The 23,176-nt window shown below is 51.7% G+C and overlaps 9 protein-coding genes across 9 annotated transcripts; 2 read left to right on the top strand and 7 right to left on the bottom strand.

The window, feature by feature from the left end:
• Window positions 1-63: 63 nt before the first annotated feature.
• On the bottom strand, window positions 64-1,536 carry ALTATR162_LOCUS3324 (uncharacterized protein; the record flags this gene model as incomplete). The annotated part of the gene is made up of 4 exons (XM_043310930.1): window positions 64-189; window positions 249-1,008; window positions 1,141-1,316; window positions 1,372-1,536. The coding sequence occupies 4 exons, from the start codon at window positions 1,534-1,536 to the stop codon at window positions 64-66; spliced, it is 1,227 nt and encodes a 408-aa protein (XP_043166865.1).
• Window positions 1,537-3,760: 2,224 nt separating this feature from the next.
• On the top strand, window positions 3,761-4,726 carry ALTATR162_LOCUS3323 (uncharacterized protein; the record flags this gene model as incomplete). The annotated part of the gene is made up of 1 exon (XM_043310929.1): window positions 3,761-4,726. One exon carries the CDS (start codon window positions 3,761-3,763, stop codon window positions 4,724-4,726), a length of 966 nt encoding a protein of 321 aa, XP_043166864.1.
• A 708-nt stretch (window positions 4,727-5,434) lies between these two features.
• On the bottom strand, window positions 5,435-5,860 carry ALTATR162_LOCUS3322 (uncharacterized protein; the record flags this gene model as incomplete). Its single annotated transcript, XM_043310928.1, has 2 exons — window positions 5,435-5,676; window positions 5,722-5,860. The coding sequence occupies 2 exons, from the start codon at window positions 5,858-5,860 to the stop codon at window positions 5,435-5,437; spliced, it is 381 nt and encodes a 126-aa protein (XP_043166863.1).
• Window positions 5,861-6,647: 787 nt separating this feature from the next.
• ALTATR162_LOCUS3321 (uncharacterized protein) lies at window positions 6,648-7,364 on the top strand (the record flags this gene model as incomplete). The annotated part of the gene is made up of 2 exons (XM_043310927.1): window positions 6,648-7,034; window positions 7,089-7,364. 2 exons carry the CDS (start codon window positions 6,648-6,650, stop codon window positions 7,362-7,364), a joined length of 663 nt encoding a protein of 220 aa, XP_043166862.1.
• Window positions 7,365-8,197: 833 nt separating this feature from the next.
• ALTATR162_LOCUS3320 (uncharacterized protein) lies at window positions 8,198-10,512 on the bottom strand (the record flags this gene model as incomplete). The annotated part of the gene is made up of 6 exons (XM_043310926.1): window positions 8,198-8,279; window positions 8,347-8,539; window positions 9,906-10,122; window positions 10,188-10,263; window positions 10,339-10,404; window positions 10,460-10,512. The coding sequence occupies 6 exons, from the start codon at window positions 10,510-10,512 to the stop codon at window positions 8,198-8,200; spliced, it is 687 nt and encodes a 228-aa protein (XP_043166861.1).
• A 2,175-nt stretch (window positions 10,513-12,687) lies between these two features.
• ALTATR162_LOCUS3319 (uncharacterized protein) lies at window positions 12,688-13,926 on the bottom strand (the record flags this gene model as incomplete). Its single annotated transcript, XM_043310925.1, has 1 exon — window positions 12,688-13,926. One exon carries the CDS (start codon window positions 13,924-13,926, stop codon window positions 12,688-12,690), a length of 1,239 nt encoding a protein of 412 aa, XP_043166860.1.
• Window positions 13,927-14,509: 583 nt separating this feature from the next.
• ALTATR162_LOCUS3318 (uncharacterized protein) lies at window positions 14,510-16,679 on the bottom strand (the record flags this gene model as incomplete). The annotated part of the gene is made up of 2 exons (XM_043310924.1): window positions 14,510-14,615; window positions 14,668-16,679. The coding sequence occupies 2 exons, from the start codon at window positions 16,677-16,679 to the stop codon at window positions 14,510-14,512; spliced, it is 2,118 nt and encodes a 705-aa protein (XP_043166859.1).
• Window positions 16,680-17,802: 1,123 nt separating this feature from the next.
• Window positions 17,803-19,436, bottom strand: ALTATR162_LOCUS3317 (uncharacterized protein; the record flags this gene model as incomplete). The annotated part of the gene is made up of 6 exons (XM_043310923.1): window positions 17,803-17,970; window positions 18,023-18,591; window positions 18,638-18,818; window positions 18,866-19,222; window positions 19,279-19,334; window positions 19,388-19,436. The coding sequence occupies 6 exons, from the start codon at window positions 19,434-19,436 to the stop codon at window positions 17,803-17,805; spliced, it is 1,380 nt and encodes a 459-aa protein (XP_043166858.1).
• A 1,147-nt stretch (window positions 19,437-20,583) lies between these two features.
• On the bottom strand, window positions 20,584-22,416 carry ALTATR162_LOCUS3316 (uncharacterized protein; the record flags this gene model as incomplete). The annotated part of the gene is made up of 1 exon (XM_043310922.1): window positions 20,584-22,416. One exon carries the CDS (start codon window positions 22,414-22,416, stop codon window positions 20,584-20,586), a length of 1,833 nt encoding a protein of 610 aa, XP_043166857.1.
• Window positions 22,417-23,176: the final 760 nt, after the last annotated feature.

Genomic DNA, 23,176 nt, shown 5'->3' with positions numbered 1-23,176 from the left:
GCAAGGAAATTCGTGCGGAATCGCTCAGAAAGGACTGCAAGTTGCGAAAGAAGGCTGCTTCTTCTACTTGCGCTGACCGTACGCCTTGGTGGCGTAGTCGCCCTTGTGTACGATGAGGTCTTCAGGCCGGTAGTTCTCGCGGCCGGAGAAGTACTCATCGAGGATAGCCTTGGTGCCATCGGCGTATCGCTGGGATCAGAGTCAGTATAGGTTCTCAAAACAACTATGTTTTTGACTGTAAAACTCACCTTCTGGGCATCGATGGAGGTACCGGACATGTGGGGAACCATGGCGTTGCCGCCGCCCCATGGGTTCTGGGCGTAGCGGAGCGGGTGGTCCTTGGGTGCGGGCTGGGGGAACCAGACATCACCACCGTATCCACGGAGGTGACCGTCCTTGAGAGCCTGGGCAACATCCTCCTTGACGACGATGGCACCACGGGCGGTGTTAACCAACCATGAGCCCTTCTTCATCTTGGAGATGAGGTCCTTGTTGAAGAGACCGCGGGTCTTCTCGTGGAGTGGGCAGTTGATGGTGACAACATCGCACTGAGCCAACATCTCCTCGAGGTTCTCGACGCGACGGCAGCCAATCTCCTTCTCCTTCTCAGGAGACAGGGGCTGGTAGTCGAAGTAGAGGAGCTCCTTGCAGTCGAAGGGCTTGAGACGGCGGAGCACACGCTCACCGATACGGCCAACAGCGACGGTACCAACAACCTTGTTCTCGAGGTCGTACTCGTTCTTGGCGACCTCAGCGACGTTCCATTCACCCTTGGCGATCTGCTCGTGGGCAGGGACGAAGTTGCGGACGAGAGTCAGGATGGTCATGACAACGTGCTCAGCGACGGAGACAACGTTGGAGCCAGTAACCTCGGCGACGGTGATACCGCCGTTGGTCTTGTTCGCGGCATCGAGGTCGACGTGGTCAGATCCGATACCAGCAGTGACGGCAATCTTCAGGTTCTTAGCCTTGGCCAGACGCTCGGCGGTAAGGTAACCGGGGTGGAAACTGTTGATCGTGATCTGTTAGCTGATGTTCGCTGGGATCCACGGATGGTGTTTGCAGCATTAGCGCTTCCGGTTGAAGCTTGACGTGTACATGTGGGGCGCTTAGCTGCATTGCGGGGTAAGTCTGACGTACGGTGTGGTGATGATAACCTCTGCGTCGACAAGGTGCTTGTCGAACTCGGAGTTCTCACCCTCCTTGTTGGAGGTGGTGACGAGCTCGTGGCCTTGCTCCTCAATCCACTTCCTGATACCTAGCTCGTTCTCAGTGGTTCCGAGAAGCTGAGGCTCCTGCTCGGCGTGGATGCCACCCTAGTGCTGCTGTTAGATGTGTCGAGTGTGTTATTGGGACTCAATGACCACTTACATCGTAGAGGACGAGAAGAACTTTGCCCTGTTGTGAAGCCGTCGCGGTCAGCGTTCTGAATGCATTCGGTTGTCGGAGCGACGAAGTCAATCGAGGTCCGGCGCGTGCGCTGAGGAGGGAGGAGGCAGGGCGCGCAAGGCGAGAAGCTGAACGGAGAAATACCATTTTGACTTATTGAACTGACAAGAGAACAATTGAGGCTCCGAAGGAGAGATATATAGTAGAAGCCGGCAAAGGTACAACGAATGGTACGTATTCTTGACGTACAATTGTCAGCCTATCGTCCCAGCAGGGGGGAAATGAGGGGTGCGTGGGTCGGTATACCTTTTGCGGGCCGAAGTGACGTCGATATAGTGAACAAGTCGGTAGTAAGACCGAATGTACAAAAGGATGTTGATGTTGTGAGAGCAATTGAGGGGTTCGTGAGGGGCTTTTATAAACCGCCGAGTACCCGCAGATATTCTCTCATACTAATTGAGCCTCTGGTCCCTGGGTCGTCAGGCTGACGATGTCGGCCGTCCCCACTTGGTGATGCCACATTCCCACACGTACAAGTGGTTCGTGGTCGTCTGCGGGTGTGACGGTCATGTTTGGAATTACTTCGCGCATCGCTGATAGTGCGGGGTCGCGTCCAATGGCGCGAATCAGCTTCACTACGCGCCAGGGGAGCTCTACCAGCTGCTTACCCGTTTGATACACACGAAGCTTCGCCGAGAAGCCCGTAGCGTAGTCTTTGGGCGTGGGTCAGCACGGTAGCTCCACTAGCGCCTGGCCCCTCGACCAGAACCAGCAAGAATGTACGTAAATCGACGCCTGGGGCTGAGAGCTCACCAGCGCGTACGCTAAAGCTCTATCTGGAGAGCCTCCGAATAGCTTCAATTCGGGAATGCGGAAGGATCAATATGGAGTACGAGACTGATGTTGTGACTTTGTGGAGTCCAGTTGTTATGTAGAAGATTGCTTCTGTCGTCTGTCCACAGGACTGTTTGCTGGATTCTAGCTTCCAGCCTGTCCGTAGGGAGAAGCATCTTGGGGCAGAAGTGTGGGCTCACACGACATCTGCAACACATCTCGGGAGTAGTGCTAGCGATGGCAAATTCAAGATCAAGTGGGCTTGCATCCGAGCAATCTAGATGCCGCTTTGTACTTTGTCCGCGGCAGGACAAGAGATGCGGAGTATCAGCGGTTCAACCTCGCAGTCTGCGGATGCGAGTTGTCGCCGTTGCGACTGACGAAACTCGCTGGAAAGCAGGGCGACGGTCGGCGTAGGAGGGTTTCTCTCGGTATAAACGGCGAGAGGCTGGAGATGGTTCTTATCTCTCGGCCGAAATCCGGGCTGAGTGCGCGTGAACTTCGCGTTTCGGTAGTCCCACCTTCCAAGGCTCCAAATGACCCCACCATTTCGACATAGACCAGACACCTGGAGCTACGCATCCCTTCTCCCGATGTAGCTGGGAGATCCGATGATGCCGAAGGTTACTCTCGCAGACATCTCAAGGACGTATATCCTGTCAGTTTGGGCGAAATGAGGAATCGTCAGTTATCAGGCCGAGCTCTCATTACTGCCGTTCGAAGCCTCTTCTTGGTCTCCTCCATGACAACCCAACATCGAGTCGCTTCTACTTTCTGTTATATGACCGTCTTTGCAACCACACAAGTGCCCGCAGTCCAAGACAGCATCTATCATATCCCATGATGCTACGTCAATACACACTCATAGCGGGGCTTTTGGTGGCAGCGTGGTGGAAGCGGCACACGCTGCGTTTTTGCGATACCACCCGGAATTTGCACAATTCATCGAGCAGACTATGGTGAATTTGAGTGCTCGATGGATATCCAACTCGTGCTTGAGTCGCACTCCACGCGATGGTATGTAGGCAAAGAAACTGCCGATTCCACTCTACCAGTCCCAACCATCTTTCGATTTGACGTACCGCTTGATTACCGATGAACTAGTCGAAGACATCTGGTAACGGCGCATGCTGCAAAACAGATATACATAATCACAGGGGTATTTTTTTGTTTTGCATGAAGATGGCGTATCTCATTTCAAGATACCTTCGGGACTTGCTCTCATACTCTGAGATGTGTGGCACACAAACGATGTAAAGTTGAAGGTAAGTCAAGGTGAGCGTGAGTACGCCTAAGCTTCGGTTTGCGGTCTACAGCGGAATCATCACCTCCTACTCAGGATTTTTTTGCAATCTTTCAGCTATAGCCTTCCTTCTTTTTCTTACAATTGAGACGCGAACTGTGGTCTTTTGCTACGATCTTCAAAGAGAGAGAAGTCTCCACGCTGGCTATCTCACGAAAGCGCACCTCTGAGGGTAAATCATTGCCAGTCAAGGCACTCATATCGTAAACTAACATCAAGGCAGATTCTGTTGCGATGTCTACAACCGGAGGCAATGCAGAGATTATCGCGAAGAAAGGCGATGTCATACTTCAACTAGGCAAAGTCGGAGTCAGAGAATGTGTGCGTAAGATCCTCGTCTCATCCATGGTTCTCAGCCTTGCTTCACCAGTCTTTGCCACCATGTTCGATGGTCGTTTCTCTGAGGGCCAGAATCTTTTGCCGACTTCGCCGTACACAGTTCCGCTTCCGGACGACGATCCTCAGTGCATCATCATGATCTGCAAGATCGGACACATGCAGACGTCGCAACTTCCGACCGCGCTCACCGCCATGGCCTTCTTTAAACTTGCGCTTGTGTGTAAAAAGTACGATTGCGTGGATGTGGTTCGTACATGGGCTATAATCTGGGTTGCTGAACTACTTGAGAACCCTGCAACTCAAGATTTCGAGAAGATAGCTCTCGCGATACATCTCCTTAATCTACCGAACGAATTCTTCAAAGTTTCTCAGAGCTTGATTCGCGATCAGTCAGCAACGTTCAGTATCATTAAAGCTATGGGTGGCCAAGAGTGTCTACCCTGGACAGTATACCAGTGTGTACTCCTTGGTCAAATGACATATCGGCAGGAAATCAGCAAGGCATTCGGTTCGATCGTCACAGGAAGAGAGAGGTGCAGTGCATCGAAACAGTCCATCTGTCTTTTCTTCCACAGTCTCAAAGATGACAACACATGGCCAATCAACGATGACTCAGTACCGACCATCAAGTCCAGGCTTAAGAGTGTTCGCGAAGTTGTCTTCCCTGTCAACCGCACCCCATGCTCAAGCCACAGTTATATCATCTGTACTTGCAAGACTGTTAGCTGCATAAAGAGCAATCTTGTATCTGAGCTCGACAAGATCTATAATACGGTACAGGGTCTTTGTCTGTATTGTGTTCGACACAAGGCCCTTGGAGAAAGAAAGCAAGGTCAAATGCGGCTCCCATCTGGCAACTAGAGCTATGGTATATCTTTGACCGTCTTACGAACATCGCCTCAGTACGCGCATGAAATGTTCGGGGTCTGAAGGGCGCAGCCATGGAAGTTTCGGTATCCCTCTGCATCATGTGGTTCACATGGTCCAGAGCCGCAGAACTTGGCGTAGTTCGACACGTTACTTATGTTGGGCGACAGGGTGGAAGGGTTTCAACAACTGGCGCGAGATCAACTCTTTCTTCCTGTATGCACGCACACTACGTCCATCCTGAATGCAGTGCCATGTATACACGAAGCTAAACAAACTATATAAAGAAAATGTTCTTACATGTTCGTGGTCCTTACTAGATCGTCATATATTTCCCAACTATTTCTTTGCGATACTCAGCTCTCGACTTCATATCCTAGCGTCTGAAGAGGAAGGTGCGGCAACGGTGACGCATCAATGTGTTGTTGAGGACAGGGCCAATCCGGTAATGTTCTGAGTAGACGCTGGATTGGCCGGTAGAATCGTCTCGAGCATTTGCACCATGGCCTATGTGGCGATGGAGATAAGCAATGGCATAACTTACACGCATGATGGCTGCATGGTGGCGGACTGAAGTAGAACGATATCTTCATCGAAAACAATTTAGGCGCGCAAAGGTCTATATGTGCTGCTTCTGAGATCCTCCCGTTTCAGTCGCGGAAAGATAAACCAGCCTGTCAATTGCAAGTCTGTTTACCAGGACTAGCTCTGACTCTTCCGGAATATGGCGCTATTCCGGACTTCATGGGTGATGTGTAATGCTGCCGAAAGCGCTAAGCTGGGTTCAGCGGAGATGGCGCGCGAGCTTGTGGGTATATCGCGGGAGATCGACAGGAGCGACCAGCGTTCGCATTCACGATATCGGACTTCGGTGTCGTGATGTAAGGAGAGATTGGTTCTGGTTTTGGCAGACTCTTGGGAGGTTGTCAAGGAGAGTATCACGGCTTGGTGATGTCAGATCGGTCATTCTTGTCTTCCTGCTTGCTTACAAATTTCATCATTCGAGTATGCAATGACACCGGATCCGTTCTCATACTCAGGACACAAACATACTGTGGTTTCGAAACTGATGATGAGAGCGAATCGAAACGCTCCCATACCCTGAGTACGACAGACTGCGAGCGACATCCTAGTCCAATCGCCGACTAGCGCATCGGCAAAACTCGCTGCTCCCAGGTGCCTAAACTTCCTTACACTTCCATATCCGAGAACTCCCTCCTCAACACCGTGTGCTTACAGAATTCTGACATATCCATGCCAGCACTTCTGGCTAAACGAAATAAGCTCCAAGTCCGTCCAACGTCTGATCTCTTGGTCCTTCGTATCCCTACCGGTCAATGATTCGCCATGTTTCTTGTGATTCGTCACGTGGCGCATCTGCCCTAGTAAATCCATGCATAATTGTACCACACCTCAGCTCTTAGCATGATTCGGTATATGCGCGACTTCCCATGCTGTTAAGGCCCAACGTTCGATATTAAGTACAAGGTCACGCCGTGTGCTGATAGAGTATTCTCGCCCCGTTTATTCGCCAACCTCGGGTATTTAGACTTCGTTTTCCTCGAACTGGCAAGCGAGCTTGTACCCGTTATCACGCGGAGGGGATCCGAAATTGATTTCCTGGGGAAACTAATATATCCTGCAGCATACTTGGGGTAGCTTTCGCAAGGGCGTGTCTCTTTCCGACCAAGAAGATCAGTTTCTGGTTGTGAAGAGGCAGCGTAGTGGATTTGCAAAGTTAGCTCTTTGTTGGATAGCGCAGCGCGTTGCGTATGGGTTGTGCGACGGCCGATCAATATAAAGGGTCTGGGTACTTCTTCTCTCCAGAGTAGGTTTCATTTCGCTACGATACTACCGACAGAAAGCTTGCATCTCGTCTCTCTTCTCTCGGAACGCAAAGCAACATCCTCGCATCATGTTCGCCAACATTCCAACTACGCTTCTCCTTCTCGTTGCCTCTTTCGCTCTACCTACGTGCGCTGGTATCCAACAAACTGACTTCAGTGGCATTGGTCACATCTACGTCCTAGCCTCTGACAACTGGAGTACGGCAACCCCAGAGTCTAGTGTGGGTTGTCTAGATGCACACGGAAGATTTGTCTACGACAGCGGAAGTGCGAAAGAATGCGGTATATTTGAGCGCCTAGATGACTACCCTTATACTCTCAGCACTCAAAATGGAAACTGCACGTTCCAAGACGATAGCCAAGAGGAGAACGTTGATAGTCACTACGGGAAGGGGGATTATGCGTGGACATGTAAGGAACGCAATGTTGACATTTATGACGAGCTATACACAATAGTACGTATCGTTCCCCATTCGACTCGTCGAAAGACCTTGCTGATGCGTATATAGACAGGATTTCCATACGTCTTCCTCTGCTTCGGCGATATAGCTTGCTTCTACGACGCCAAGCGCACCCCTGCCGCCAACGAATCGCTCCCACTATGGCAGTTTCGCTGGGGGTCACAGCAGATGGGCATCACGCCAGGACATATTCAGCTACAGCTAATGTGGAAGAAACTCGGTGATTTACCCAAGAGGGAGAAGGCGAGCGATATACCGGGTCCGAGAGTACAAATTGGTGAGGGTTCGCAGATGCCGTTGTTGGGTAAGAAGTCGAATGTGTAGAGGGGTTCAGCTCATGCACACTAGAAGACGTAATCGATGGAGGTATTGATTCATGACATCCATTTCACTTGGCTGCGAACTGAAGATGTTGTGTTCGCCAAGTCTATGCTGTGTGATGTGCTACACACCTGGCGGTAGGTGCAGGTCGTACCGCATATGCAATCAAATCGGCGTGCGATAGTAGACTGCAGGCTCACTTAGCAATTTCGTCACTCTTGTGTTTCAGATGGATACATCGCATGGGTGGTGCCAAAGTCTTGGAGGCAACCTCCAGACCACGTAAGGGGGTTTAAACGTCTGGCATAAGGAGGAGTGAGTTGCATTATACTACTAAACATTAATCTTATATTCCAACTGCATGCAGCTTTTGGGCCTCTACCACAATATCGCCCTTCGCATCGACCTTGCGCATGATTATTAGATAGGCGCTTAGAAGCAGCTGCAGAGACGGAGAGAACCGCTATATATCAACAGACCAGTCTTGAAATCCTGATACAACCGACCGAATCTAGCGTAGTAAAACTACGTGGAGGTCGATGTCATAGTCAAGGGAGTCAATGTTTACTTCAAAGAATCGGTGAGTGTTTTGTGGAACCAGAAAGAATACAAATACGTACCTGACCCGGCAGGCTATTGTTAGGGTCATGAGGGGTAGTCTCGAGCTTGACGGCGCCGTTGAACTCGGGAGCTTTTGGATCCGCATGATGGCATATGTAGGAGCCGTATGTGCCAGCCAGGGCAGGAGGGACATTGTGAACATCACCGCAGCCGACAGTGAAGACGGGTTGCTCGCCTAACATCAAGCCACAACCCATGTCCCGTTACTTGTCAGCCTAGTTCTTGAAGTATAATCCAGTGTATATGACACACTTTCCAGAAGTCGCATTCGATGGGTTCGACGCAGATCGTGATAGACTAGATGTTAGCGTTGTCACTACGACACACCAGTCACTATCAAATAAGAATTGACGAGGTTGCATACAGCGGATTACACGTGGAAGTCTTCTTGTTCATGAGGAGGAATGTGGCCTTCGAGGCGTAGCCCGGCTGGGAGTAAACTGCGCCGACATCGCGGACATCGTCGTTGTTCACCATGCCGATGTGCAGACTGGGAGCCGCAAATATCATGCCAATGGCGAAGGTAATGACAAAGAGAAACCGTTGGAAGCTCAGGACTGGAATAGCTGGCGACCTTTTCTTGAGTAAGGAGGTGAGAAATGGTAGTCTGAATGCGTGCTTTTTGGGAGATTGAATCAAGGAATTCTGCGAGTCAGGGTTGCGATAGTGTGGAAGTACCTAGGTATATGTTTAGCGGCACGCCAACGCAGGTTTTTATATGCCCACGAGCATGACACGGACCAAGCTCGATGCTCTCGTGGTCAATAGCAAGGAAAAATGCAAGATGTAACAGTGAATGTTTCCAGGTTCGACCTTCTCTTCACGTGGGTGCCACACAAGGACAGCAGAGTGGCCCAAAGTGCACTTTCCCCTCTGGATGTGTGGAGAAGCAGTAAGGTAACGATCCACGTATAGGTATGGCGCCACGGCTGGAACGCGCATGACGAACTTCGTAACCTGCTTCGAGAAAACCTTAACGTTATAACTTTTGAGAACAAGTATACACTAGAATATACAGTAGTGACTGAATCTCTAAGAGAGTCTCGGTCGGATGAAAAGCAGTTGATCATAACGGCACTCAATTGTATATCATGTTTCTGTCTTGAAGAACAACCGCGATCATTTGCGCCTTGTTTGTGATATGGCTTGTGCATGAATTTTCTCGGCAGTACGTAACAAATCGAAGCATCACCGCTTGAGCACAATCATAAGACGATACATATCAGTTCTCTGCTCTGCGGTCACAACAAGTACTCAAGCGACCGCTGCGCTCTGTAATCGCAAGATAGCGACAGTGCGTCCATCAGCTCGGGCTCAGAAGACAACAGCCCGCTGGAGAATGGTACGAAAGAGAGCTCAAGTACGAGCGTGCCGATGTCAAGATGTGCTTTCTTGCGCAAACAAAATGGTGTCAACATCGCGGCTTTGCACATCAATAGCGGCATTTTCGTCTCGTGTAAACAACGGGATGTAGATAGAGGGACGAGACATGTGTATAGACGCGTTCTTGATTGAGTTTGCATAGTACTGCTTCTACTCGATAACTACCGCTCCAAGAACTCCCTTACATGGTTCTCTATAAGATTTGGATTGATGCCTGCGGTACCATATCCGTATTGTGAAGTCACAATGTACCTACTGCCGTTCTAGCTGCCAGCAGCCAATCTCCAGCAAATATTGATTAGTGCCGCCGTGGCAGTAACATGCGCAGCAGTCCTCGGCAGAGCCACATTGCCCAAATAAGCAGGGTAATGCACAAGCAACTTAGCAATAACATGGTAGCCCAGTAAGTTGACTACCTGTGCATCTCGCGGCGCGAGAACCTGTGCGAGCGCAGCAGCAAGTGCAAATGCTATAATCACAACTTCATTAGCAACTTTCTTTATTTCCAAAGTCGAGGGTGTTATCCAAGTACTAGCTTACCTGGAAAGTTCTCCATAAGCGCATAATGCGCACTCCTCATCCTCAACGGTAACCCATCCAGCTTGTGGACATGTTTCCTCGAATGCTCCATGTCCAGGCCTTCTTCTCGTCCCATGGCTTGCCCTGCGGCGGAAATAGCGCCCGAGGCGCCAAATGTCCAGAATAGATATAGGGCTGAAAGTGCGGGGATTGCGCGACCGGATGTTATCGCTGTTGTCTGGAGGGACCCATTAGTATTACATGGAGGGGAAGGTAGGAATAAGAAAGATGATAGAGACGTACAGTAACCCCAGGAATCAACTTGATGAGAGCATGAACTAGTGATTGAATCACGCTGTCAGGTTTCGTGAGGAATGAGCTTTGCAATAATGGTTAGTTTGAAGCCAGGCTTGACAAGTGCGCTTCCGATAAAAGTTGGGAAGACTGGACGTACGTGACAGGTATAGCAGCAAGGTACACAGGCGCAAAACCCGCGATCATCGCACCTGAGAGATTGACACTACATGTTATTAGCAATCGTTCCATCGTCTAAAAGCATAATGGAGAATACACACATGCCATTCTCGGCCACAACGCGCTTAGCCTGCTCTTTCTTTTCGTCCGCCATATTGTCAGGTTTATGTTCGTACATGAAAAAATATACCGGGAAGAAGTTGCAAGTCTATAAGCGCATGCAAAAGATACGATCTACCTAACTATATATGTTGCGCAAACAATGCCTATTGTCGTATCTAGGCTGGGCAATCGATGACGGGATGAACCGCGGCGCAGGGGTGGAGGTGTAGCGGAACTATATCCTCGTCTGACAATTGGCCGATGGACCTGCCACACCCGGTTAACCTGTATGCCCGTAATTGAATGGCAGTAGCCGCCGTATGTGCGGGGGTGATCATCTCTCGATGCAGGGTATTTGGAAGCATTAATGTGAATGAAATCGAAACACGGATGCGTATCTAGGTACCATGTTCAACGATGAACAACAGGATGCTCTTCTGTGGACAGGATTGCTCGGTCAGAGCCGGACAACTTGTTGGATAGGGTCGGCATATCTTTCTCTAGTTTCACATGCCGGAATGATCTTGAATTCCCGAAAGCCTTTGTAGAAAAAAGAAAGGGAAATGGTCTAGACCTGCGTTCTATGCAACTTGTAGTTCTGGCCAGCAAAAGAAAACGCCTCGCGAAACCCTCATACACCATACCCAACAGCCAACCCAACAGCCAACCTCACATCTTCCCGCTCAATTCTCAACTCCGTCGCCTCATCGAACTGCGCAGTCCTCCGATGTTTCAACACCATCTTCCTCGCACGAATAATAAAATGTTCGATTACCGCATTTTCGAGCTCTTCTCCAAAGGGATTCACATCATGAACCAACATGATAAGTTGCGCACGAGTGATGCTACGTGAGCGCGTTGCACCGGCTGGCGTTAGTGACCAGCTCTCAGACACGAGATCCCAGGTTCCTACCCAGAGGTCGGTTACGAGAGTATCGATGTTGGCGGCAAGGGTGGCCGAAGCTGAGAGGGTACGTGATGATGAGGAGGGTGATTGGCGGCGATGTCGGCAGGACCGTACGTCGTGGGGGTGAGGTGGTAGAGTGTCGGACGAGTCTAAGGAGAATGGTGATGATGAAGAGCGGGACGGGGAAGTGAATGGTGTACGGCGGCGGACACGACCACCCTTCTCCTGTCTAATCCTCTGCTGCCCACGCAAACCGCCGTCTCCAGCCTTTTCCTCCCCATTGTCATCATCTCTATCCTCTCCACTATCACTTTCCTCTGAACCATCAACATTAGCATTATACAGCACAGCCCTGCAGCTCGGACAGGCACTACTAGCCGCACTGTTCGATCTCAGCCACTGCAAGAGACACGTTTTACCAAACACGCACTGGCACTGTGGGTGTGCGGTGATCTGGACGGCTTCGTGGCGATCGGTGCAACGTTGACGACAGATTGAGCATACAACCTCTTCGAGACTTGCTGGCGTGTGGATGTGGTCTTTGATGAAGAGGGCGCGGGTTGTTGAGTCGGGATGGCAAGGCATGGTTTAGTGATTAGAGTTTGCTTGGGGAGTGATGCGTTCGGAGATTCTGATACCTTACTGTTCTGACTATCCTTCCCAGCGGTCGACTATCGGGATACATTTGTATATCTCTCTCTGGTGGTCCGGTCTAAGACTTCCGATACCTGGAGGGACATGTCTGGTTGTATCTTGGATGGCGACAATGAAATACAGTAACGTGACCATGGGAGTTTTGAGACATGTTCGACCAACGACTCTATCAAAAGTGTGTTGCAAAATGTTAGCTCCAGTCTCAAGAGCAAGCGCTCGTAAACTCGGACAATACATTTCCCTATCCTTGACACAACGGACTAAGAGTACGTACAAGGACAAATATTATTTGGATTCGCTATTATGGTCATGATATCATCGCTTTTCGTGTATAGAAAAAACTATACGAATGCCCAGACATGAGTAGAAGTTCCAAGATTGGCAGCGAACAGAGATACAAGAAAGATAGTACTCGAGCCTACACACAGTGCGAGGAAGAGAGAGAGGAAGATGCAGACGAAAGATGACGGAAGGAAAAACTAAGGCAAAAGGATTAGGAAAAGAAGAACAAGAGACAATGCAACGCCTTCCCGCGCACGCCAGGCGCTATGCAAGATATCCCAGGTAAAAATGGCCAACGTCCACTGCTGCCCTAGACAGGCCTCTCACCAACATCTTTTTGCTCTGCAGAAACAGACACAAGTACTCACATCATCGGTGTCCAAGTCAGAAAATCTCATGGCCTAATCCTCCGAATCCATCATCACCAACCTGCACTTTCTTTCCCTTACTCTCCATCTCACGTGGTATAGTAGGCACATTGGGCACATCCATGCCATCAGGTACAACCCTAATGGGCTCCTCACTTCTCAAGTTGTTCCTCGAAAACCTCTTCACCAGCCTCGAGCTAGTTCTTCTAGGACTCTTGCTCGCAGAGCCCTTGACGCTCTTTGCACGTTTTATGCTGCGCTCAGGCATTTCCGCTTCAGAGGCAGAGTTGGCGGAGAGGAGATCGAGGTCGCCCTCAGAATCGGTGGGTATGGGTTTGTATTCGCCGTCTGAATCGTGGGTGGTGGCCTTGCGCTTCTTTACGATTTTGCCAATGCTCAGAGGAGGCGCGGTGATCGGGGTGGTACTTCGCGATTTGCCTTCGTTTTCGCTTTGCGTGACGTCGGGTGTGGGCGGTGCGAAGTCGGGCATACGTGGGACAGGTGGTACGTCGCTGTAGAGGACGGTCTGGAGCTCCTTGCGGGCGGAGGCGAGCTTGTATTCGAGGTCTGACACGCGCTTCGAAAGCTTCCTCTGCTTGTGTAGATCTTTCTTGCTGGGGGTGTGGCGGAGAGTTGGTGTTCGTGGTGTACGGACAGGAGTCGCTGCCTCAGCCATGGCTGCGGTCAATCCAAGCTGCATCTTCTCGGCGACAACAGGCTGGGTTGGAGTACCAAACTGCCGCGACTTCATAGCGGGTCGTACGTAGACCTTTGGCGTGGGAAGTAGGCCCAGGTCCTTTGCTTCATGGTACGCGATTTCGGCGGCCTTCTTGCGCTCCTCGAGTATTTGCTGGTGCTGGTCCCTTTCTCGCTCTGCGTCTGTAGCCCCGGCTTTGCGCTTGCCCAAAACACTGCCAAACATGGATGCGAATGCACGCTGGAGGCGGGCATATGTCCCCTCCGACGAGGCAGACGCCGAAGCTTGCACAGTTGTGACGACGCCAGAATCCGCAGGTGTCGCACTACCGGAAGCCGCCCTCGAAGAGGACTTGACTAGACGAGGGACACGATTCGCAGAGCTCTTCCTCGAGGTTGGCGGCTTCGAGTTCTCCTCGTTGAACTGCTCAATCAGCGCTTCGATCCCGATATCTTTCCATAACTCGTCGGGCGGCGGTCGTATGCTACCATTCGTATTTGTGTGTTCCTTGAAGCGCGACGCGCGCGGCTGTGTCGACTCGTCGGCCTCGTCGCTCATGGCCTGAGCCGTTGCGCGCGTGACAGGCATTCGTTTATCTTGCTTGCGGCGCCAAGATGCGGTGATGTGGCTGAGGCAACAGAAGGAGGCTTGTGGAAGCGGCAAGGCGGCAGTAAAGGTGGAACAGGTTCGAAAGTGAAATGTGGGGGGATCGTGAGTATTTTGTTTGAAGCTGTTGGTTGAGACGTTGCGCTGGCTGGTTGCAGCTCCGGTCGGACATAAACAATTACAAGGTATCGTATCCGAGGTGAGGAGGACCCTGTCATGCGTGACTTGGCGTCCACTGATTGCTCGCTACAGTCCACTACGGCCCGTGACACGTTGTCTGCTGTCGTTCACCGCTTGCAAATCTAACAATGTTCTTGCCAGCAGTCGAGCCGACCAGCTTTTACAGAGGCGTTGATGAACATGTTCTGTTTGTGATATTAACGCTACTGTACACTCGATCGACCAATCTATATCAAGTTCCGTGGTACAATAATTGCACGGGATGCCTGACTATCCACGCGCTAGGAAAGCAACCATGCAATCTATCTAGGTATCCTCGTACGGCAGCCAGACGCCAAACATGCAAATGCATCTTCTACAACTTCGCCTTGGGCTTCGACTCTTCAGCCAGCGCCTCCTCGTAACAGTCATCTAGATGCTGTCTGAAGGCCTTGACAGTTTGCGGGCGCTTCAACTTCAATCTGTATTTTGTTAGCTAGTCATTCATCTTGTGTCGTGGAGCATAAAACTTACGTTGGAGTCAAAAGTTGGTTGTCAATGGTGAAGGGATCAACAAACAACCGTACAGCCTTGACACGCTCGTAGCTGTTGAACTTGTTCTTTCGTCCCACCTTCTCCAGCTCCTTGAGGACAGCCTGCTCGACCTTCTTGTTCTTGCACGCCTCCTTCAGCTTCTCAATATCACCTTCCGCAATCTTCTCGCCGAGCACCTTGGACGCAAATTGCGGGAAGATGTCTGGCGCAACACCAAAGAGAGCCACGAGGAAGGACTGATGCGAATCGCCGTGAACATAGCCAGAGGCGAGGTAGCTGCAGTTGGCAAGGTACACGTTCTCAATTCGCTCAGGTGAGATGTACTCTCCCTGTGCGAGCTTGAGGACGTTCTTCCTGCGGTCGATGATCTTGAAGCGGCCGAGTTCATCGACGGAGCAAATATCGCCAGTGTGGAACCAGCCGTCGGCATCAATAGCCTTTGCGGTCTCCTCCTCATTGCGGAAATACTCCTTGAACTGCGACGCAGAGCGGATCAGCAGCTCACCACGAGGATGCGGCTTGTCGGTGGACATGTATTCCATGTCAGGCACGTCGAGCAGAGCACACTCTGTGTTGGGCCCAACACCACCACAGTTACCAGCCGAGAAGTCACCCTCATGCTGGACCAGCGCAACGGCATACGTCTCAGTCAGACCATATCCTTGGGTGAAGTTGCTTCCAAACACGATACGGAGGAATTGGTGCAAACTAGGATCAATGGGCGCAGAGCCACTGACCAAGACTTTGCAACGATCCAGTCCGAGACCAGCGGCAACCTTCTTAGCCCAGATGCGGTCGTAAAGCATGTGTTTATTGGTCGGATTTTCCTTGTCATTAATGGCCGCCAGCTTGGTCGATACCACGTGTCGAGACAATGCTCCCTTGACGCCAGTTGCCTGGACAGTTGCTTCCTTGATCTTCGCTCCAAAGCGGTTGTACAGCCTCGGTACACCGGAGAAGATGGTCGGTCGCAGCATCTGCAAATCATCCACTAGCTCTGCAATGTTTCCGTGGAAGTAGCCAATAGCAGCGCCAGTTGCCAGCCCACTGTGTTCTCCCAAACGCTGATAGATATGCGCCAAGGGCAAGAAAGAGCAGATAATCTCGCTAGGTCCGCTACCCATGATGACCATGGATGTGCATGTTCCGGCATGCGCGTTGCGGTGGGACAGAACGACGCCCTTGGGGTTACCTGTTGTGCCGGATGTGTAGTTGATAGTGACAATGTCTTCAGGTGTAGGCGGGTTCATCGGAATCGGTTGCCTCTCGCCCAAAGCCTCCACATCGCGGATGTAGTGTATCGTAACACCTTGCTCACTAGCAAGCGAGTTCAGAAGGTCGCCCTTGGACTCTCCGGGAAGCTCGCCAGCTGAAAGTGGGTCAAGGACCACGATAATCTTCAGCGAAGGTAGTCGAGGCTTCAGCTTCAGCAGCGCGGTAACATGGTTCATTCCAGCAACCACGCAATTCAGTTCGGAGTGGTTGATGATGTATTCGGTCGTGTCCGGGCCCAGCGTATCGTAGATGGAGACCGTGAAGAGTCCTTGGGACATGCACGCCAGATCAGTGATTTGCCATTCCGGCCTGTTCTGACACCACAGTCCAATGCCGTATTTTGGCGCGGTAACGCCAGCTTGTTTGTGCAGGTGTACAAGGCCGGCGCCAAAGTTCGTTCTCCGCTTGGCGACTGTCTCGTAGTCTTCCCAAACGTAGGGGCCGAAAGTCTTGGTAACGGTGTCGTAGGGGCGGTGTCCCAGACATCTGTTCTTGGGCCATTTCGCAACGGAGTTCTCGAATGCCTCGTGTGGTGTCCTGATCTCGGGAACGAGGTGTTCTAGCAGAGGCTTGTCTGTAAATCTCCAATGCCTATAGATAGCGCTCCTTCCCTCTGCCTCTGAGCCCGGCAACGCCACACTATAAGGCTGTCCCTTCGCCGGAGGCCCGTGGAGCTCCGTCGCGCGATCAATCTGGGCATCTGTAGATCCGAACATCTTTGCTAGCTTTTACGTATGTAGAGGTTTGATTTGGTAGGTTGCGAGTGGTGGCTTTGCCCGACACGGTCAAAAGGTGTAGCTTCGTGTTGCGTGTGACGGTGATGCTAACAAGACGGCGACGAGCTTCCTACTTCATGACATGCGTCAGCAAAACTCTTGAGAAACGGGAGTCGATGGTTGAGCTCGGTGTGTCCGAGACGCCTAAGCTTCAAGCTTCCAGGTTTCAATACGCAGGTGACCTCACATACCTATAGATCTCGCCACCAACAACTCTTCTCTTCTATTTAAATAATGACCGCTAATGGAGTAAGATGCAACAAGTTCAGATAAATGCAGTCACTCAAACAGAATAGAGAGGATGAGACAGTATAACGACTCGAAAGCAAGGGTTGATCATACGGAACTAAGCCAGAACCCACAATTTCCTATGGCGCAAAACGTGCCTCGGCAAAATCATCATGACGCGCCTATCCAATTGGAACGAAGATGAAAACTGGGCCAAGGTTCATGCTCAGAGTCCAGCACCAAAAGCCAGCGTGTTACCGGTCATGTGCGCCAGATTCAGCTGAAGCCCCGAATCTGGGCGCCCGCTTTTCTCCAGACTTGCGGAAAGGCGCCTCTTTTGCATGTGTTCGCGGGGAAGGGCATGGAGCGCTTATCCTTGGCTGGTACTGAGCAGGTTGCGTTGGCGTTGGGTCAGTATACGTATTCAGTGAGACACTTTGGATGCGCAAATGCGTCATGTGTAAGATTCGCGGCTTTCACATGTTGTCCAGATGTGATCTGGGGTAAACCACGCAGTTATAATCCTTGTTCCGCGATGGAGCGGCCCTATTCTGATTGGCGGGGAAGATGCCTCGGCTTGAATTGCTGCGTGTTCGGCGGCTTCGGCCGTCGCGCACCATGGCAAGGAGAAGTATGCGACTTCGTACGAGGAAACATCGGAGAGATAATTCACAGTGCGCTGTAGGTCACGATTGGTATATGATTAAGTCCGTAAGTTCAAGTATCCTCCTTGTCGACCGTGACATAGGTAGCTCTCAGCTCTGCCATGTCCAGCGCACTACAGTTTAGGAATTGCTATACGCGTTTCTAGTGCAATATCCTCAGTATCGCACTCCTAGGTCGAACCAGACAACGAGGCAGAGGGCTCACCACTGCCGGTTTTCTCCGCATTCTCCGGTTGACCTTTCTCCTCAGGCTTCGTCGCCGACCTCTTGAACGACTGTTCAAAGTCCGCAATGATGTCGTTGATGTGTTCTGTGCCAACTGAAATACGGATAAGATCCTATACTCTGTCAGCAAGTCATGGCTCTGAAGTTGTGGGACGTTTCGCTTACCTCAGTGACACCAGAGTTGATTTTCTCTTCGTCGCTCAACTGCTCATGTGTTGTTGTCCAGGGATGAATAGCCAGCGTCTTAGAATCGCCAACATTCGCCACGTTGGATATGAGCTTGAAGTTGTCTACAACTTGACTGCCCGCTGCACCACCTCCTGTAACACCGAATGATAGTACACCCCCGAAACCCCGCGGTAGGTACTTCTTTGCTAGCTCATGTGACGGATGGCTCTCAAGACCGGGGTAAGATACCCAGCTTACGTTCTGGTTGCTCTCAAGCCACTTCGCCAGCTTGAGTGCGTTGTACGCATGTCGCTCTGCTCGCAAAGAAAGGGTTTCGACACCAAGGAGCAGCTGTTGTGCGGCGAATGGATTCAGCGCCGCACCCAAGTCTCGTTGGATCTCAACACGTGCTCGAATGATGAACGTGATGGCTCCGAATGTCTCCCAAAACTTCAGACCATGGTAACCGTCTGAAGGCTCGACCATTTGCGGAAAACGCTTGGCGTGCTTACCCCAATCGAACTTTCCACTGTCGACTATTACACCACCGATTGTAGTTCCGTGGCCTGTACGTCTTAGTGTATGTCATTCCAGAGAACCATGAATACATACCACCAATCCATTTCGTTGCAGAGTGCACAACGATGTCAGCACCGTGGTCAATAGGCCTGCAGAAGTATCCTCCAGCGCCAAATGTGTTGTCGACAATGACTGGAACACCAGCGTCGTGCGCAATCGCTACGATCTTTTCGAAATCGGGAACGTTGTACCTCGGGTTGCCGATACTTTCAAGCTTAGAGGAATTAGCCATATCTTAGGTGATTGTTTGTGTTGACTCACATATATCGCCTTAGTCTTCTCATCGATAGCAGCCTTGAAGTCATCTGGCTTGTCACCGTTGATAAACTTGGTCTGCACCCCTAAACGCGGAAAGAAGACCTTGAGCTGGTTGTATGTGCCTCCGTACAAATTCGACGTTGCGATGATGTTGTCTCCCGCATGTGCCAGAGCGGCTATGGCGATGAACTGGGCAGCTTGGCCAGATGCCGTTGCTAGTGCTGCGACACCGCCCTCGAGTGCGGCAATGCGCGCCTCGAGTACACCGACGGTGGGGTTCCCTATACGACTGTATATGTTGCCAAACTCTTTGAGGCCGAAAAGCTTCGCAGCATGGGCACTATCGTTGAAGGTGTATGACTGCTGGCATTAGCCCGGAATTCGGTTGAGGGGGGATTCGTCAATCCACAACGTACGCTGGTCGCATAAATGGGTACTGCTCGAGAATTCGTCTCTGAGTCTGGGTTATGGCCTGTATGGTTTATATCAGCATCTGCATCCCAAGAGAGGCTGGGAAATGCTTACCAGCGTGCAATTGCAGCGTCTCAAAGTTCTTGGACAATTCCTCAGCCATTGTGATTCCTAGTTCTGCAACTGTGCACTATCGTAATGTATTGAGTGGAAGAGCTCCAGATGTTTACGATAACGTTAGAGACAAGCGATGGGTAGAGACTAGAAAGAGTGGAGGACCAAAAGATCAATTGTGCCAAAAGTCGCGTCCGTCACGCCATCCACTCCCACGCGGGTGTGGATCACATTGGTATCTAGAGTTTCTTCATAGCTTCCCATCTTGGTAGTGTGCTAAAAGCCTCATTCACACTTGTGCCATGCCATCATTGGCTAGCCACAGGTAATCCAGTGTTCTTTGGGGGATAACTCGAAAACTTTTTAGGTCTCCGTTACCTATTATGTGTAAGAGATGGTCATGTTATACTGCTCGGGTGCATGGCGCGCATTCTGGTAGGACGCCGTGAAATTGCGTGATTGTGTTGATCTGTTTTGGGACGCGGGGTAGGTTGGAGGGGTACTCTGGAGACGGGATCGGACGACGCGAGTAGTACCGGTTCCGTGGAGCAAATATGGATGGAGGCAAGCATGGTAAGGTGCACACATTGCTAATCCAAAGGCATCAAAATTAAAGTTGAACAGCGCACAGTGTGCCATGGATTTAGCCTACGGAATCTATACAAATCACAAGCAGCCTCCCATGTTGCTTAACCATGCATATACTTTCTCGTCCCATTATACGGGTTTACGACTTGAAGACCGTAGGAACTAAAGCCACAGAAGCATCAATACATGCAAGGAAATGACATGGCTCTCATTTTGTTGAGCCGCATGTTCCGTTCAGTACATTCAAGCAAAATACATCATAGGAATAATAGAAAAAAGGAAAATAGCAGGCGTGATGCCTCTGCCGGGGGGTATGTGTAGTAGAGTAGTGTTTTTGTGTAACAGGAAAGTAAAAAGGAAAGGTAGTGTGCAGCTCACCAGCTGACGTATGGGTAATAAAGCATCGAAAGACAGAATACATGTATAGGATGGGAAAGATTGCCGTGGTAAGATGGCGCATTCATCGTACTCAGGGGGTATAGATGATCAGAGCACATTAGATCCGTAACAGCACACATAACGCCGTACTCCACCAACAGATCCCTATGCAACGTACACGCTGGAGGCCGTTCTTATTATAGCTACACGGCCGTCAGCAGAGAACAACTTCAGCGACCGACTGCGGGTACATGACGTTGTCGTTGCGTTCCGTCGGCACGCCGATAGCTCATGGCCGCTCGGTCCATTGGCTCCTCCATGTCCGGAGAGTCGGCGGTATCGTAGGTGTAGCCGGCACCAGACGGTTGGGGCCTGCTTCCTCCAACCATGCGTTCATTCAAGTGACGAGAATCGAATGTGCTCGAGAAAGAACGTTTGTTGCTGGATCCGGCCGACATGGGCGGAAGACCTTGTGCCTGGGGGTTGAACTTGGGCAGAGCGTAGTTTTGGGTGGAACCGTCAGAGTTGACAGACATGGCGGCTGAGAGAGCACCGGGTGGCGACTGGTAAGAAGGCGACACAGGCTCCAACTTTTCGGCGACGATGGGTCGTAAGGATGGCAGCGCCTGGTGGCTGGGTGTATGCACGGCACTAGGGGTGGATGAAGCGTACGACTGTGGAGAAGTGTGCAGGGGTTGCAGAGGCTGCAAAGGCTGGCTCATTTGCTGCGGTCGACTGTACTGATCCATAGAGTTGTACGATTGTATCGCATGACTAGGTGCGGAATATTGCTGGGGCGATGGCTGGGTCACAGACGGACGGCGGTACTCGACGGGGTGAGCATACTCAGGAGCCACCTGTTCCTGACGGGTGGGAGCAACCTGCTCATAGTGCGCCGGCTGCTGGTAGTTGGAGTATCCATACTGTTGGCTTACGGGCATTGTGGGCTGAGGTTGGTGTTGGCTTGAGTAGCTGCTGTGCTGCGAGTGTTGCGGGTGTTGCGAGTATGCAGTAGAATGCTGGGAAGGCGGCATCATCGGCGCTGCTTGTGGAGCTGAGTACTGTTGTGGGTACTGGTGTTGTTGGCTGGACGCGTACGATGGCATCTGTGTGTAGGTAGGGTTCTGGGGTGGAGGCATCTGTTGTTGATATCCACTGCTAGCAGGGTAGCCATGTGCCATCTCCTCCATGCTCGGACGGCGGGGTGGTGCCAGCGAGGGGTTGCTAGCATTGGAGAGGGAGCGAGGACGGTCATCGAGAGGGGCATTGGATGGTTGGTGGTAGTTATCGGGGGTCGTTGTACCTCGAGCGCGGTCGTAGCCACCACCTTCTTCGTCGTACTCGTCCCATTCCTTGGACGACTTGTTCTCGCGGCGCCTCATCCTCACGTCGCGACGGATACGGACACGGCAGCCCTGCTCGGCCACCTGGCGGCTCAAGGCAGTGCTCTCGGACAGTCCAGGGAATTTCTTAGCGGAGAAAACGGTGAATGGCGCCGACTTGACCTCAGCACGGTGGGTGACGAAGTGGTTGCCATCGTAGATGACGTCCGGGTCACCAGGATCCAGATCCTTGACCTCTGCCAGATTCTCGAACAGTGCAAAGCTCAAGCGGTACTTGCCCTCGTGGCGAACTGACAGGTCGGGGAAGATGAAGTAGCCCGCAGGCGTGGGGCGCTCGAGGTAGGCCATGCCCGCAACTGGGGTGCCTGTGAGGACAGGGAAGCTGGGGCCTGCGGAAGACTGGCTGCGTCCGGCTGCGATGGGGCGCGCATTCTCCAGACTGGCGTGGAGGAAGAAGTTCGCATTGTAGGCGAAAGTGATCTCCTGGTCGTTCTCGAAGACGCGAAGCTCGACAATTGGGGGAGGGTCAACTGGACGGCGATCGGCACTCGACTTTGCGCCGCTACCGCAGGCACGCGCGCGTTCAGGCTGCTGAATTACCTGCAGATTGTAGCGAATCTGCCGGCCATCCTTGGTAGTGCGAATGAACTGAGACTTGGTCTCGTTGCTGACAGCGATGGTGTTCATCATGAGTGCTACGTCTTTATGGCGAGTCAGCATGCCGCGTGGTCGTGGAGTTGGGGCGAGTCGATCTCAGGGACTGCCTCGCTCCACCCACAAGGAGGGTGCACTTACATCGGCGACCACACAATTGGTACTGTGGTTTGGGTAGGCTAGAACAACAACTACGCTCGTCTCAACCACGGTATGCACACAATCTGTCTTTGTCAGCACATGTGTTTGACAATGCCATGAGTGCATCTTGTGGATGCGGCAGGGCCACGTCGGCATTGCTGGTTGACGCGTGTCCAAGCTGTCGGCATCCCAAGAACACGGAAAAGGCGGGTTAGGAAAACTTACCAGTAGAGACGCAAGACAACAACCAAGATGATGCGCAAAGTAACAAGTTCGACAAAGGAGTAGTTTCGAAGTTGGCGGACGCGAGGGGGACGGGATGTCTTCTGCGATGTGCGGTCGATGGCTGGTGGTGCTGAGAGGGACGGGTGCTGGGGGGCCAGAAGAGAGGCGACGGCAAGGCTGGCAGGTTTTTGTCCGAAGTAAATTATGAGCGAAAGTATCCTCCTACACAGGTCGCAACTCAATGGTCCACCAGTCGTCGGAAGCCGCAATTGCGATGAGGGTGCAAGAGTCGACGATGGATATGTAAAGAACGGGGAGAGCTGAGGGCACGCGGCTATGAGAGGGGACGGCTGGGAGGCCCGCTGGGTCAGGCTCGTCTGCACCTGGGCACTGACAGTATTAGCCGGGCTGGAGCGAACAAAGGGAGTCTAGTCTGGTATGGATAGCGTGCAACCCATGA

The sequence above is a fragment of the Alternaria atra genome (assembly GCF_907166805.1).
Source record: "Alternaria atra isolate CS162 genome assembly, contig: 22, whole genome shotgun sequence".
Classification (NCBI taxonomy): Eukaryota; Fungi; Ascomycota; class Dothideomycetes; order Pleosporales; family Pleosporaceae; genus Alternaria; species Alternaria atra.
The sequence above is the reverse complement of the archived record's forward strand: the minus strand, read 5'-3'. Positions and strand labels throughout refer to the sequence as shown.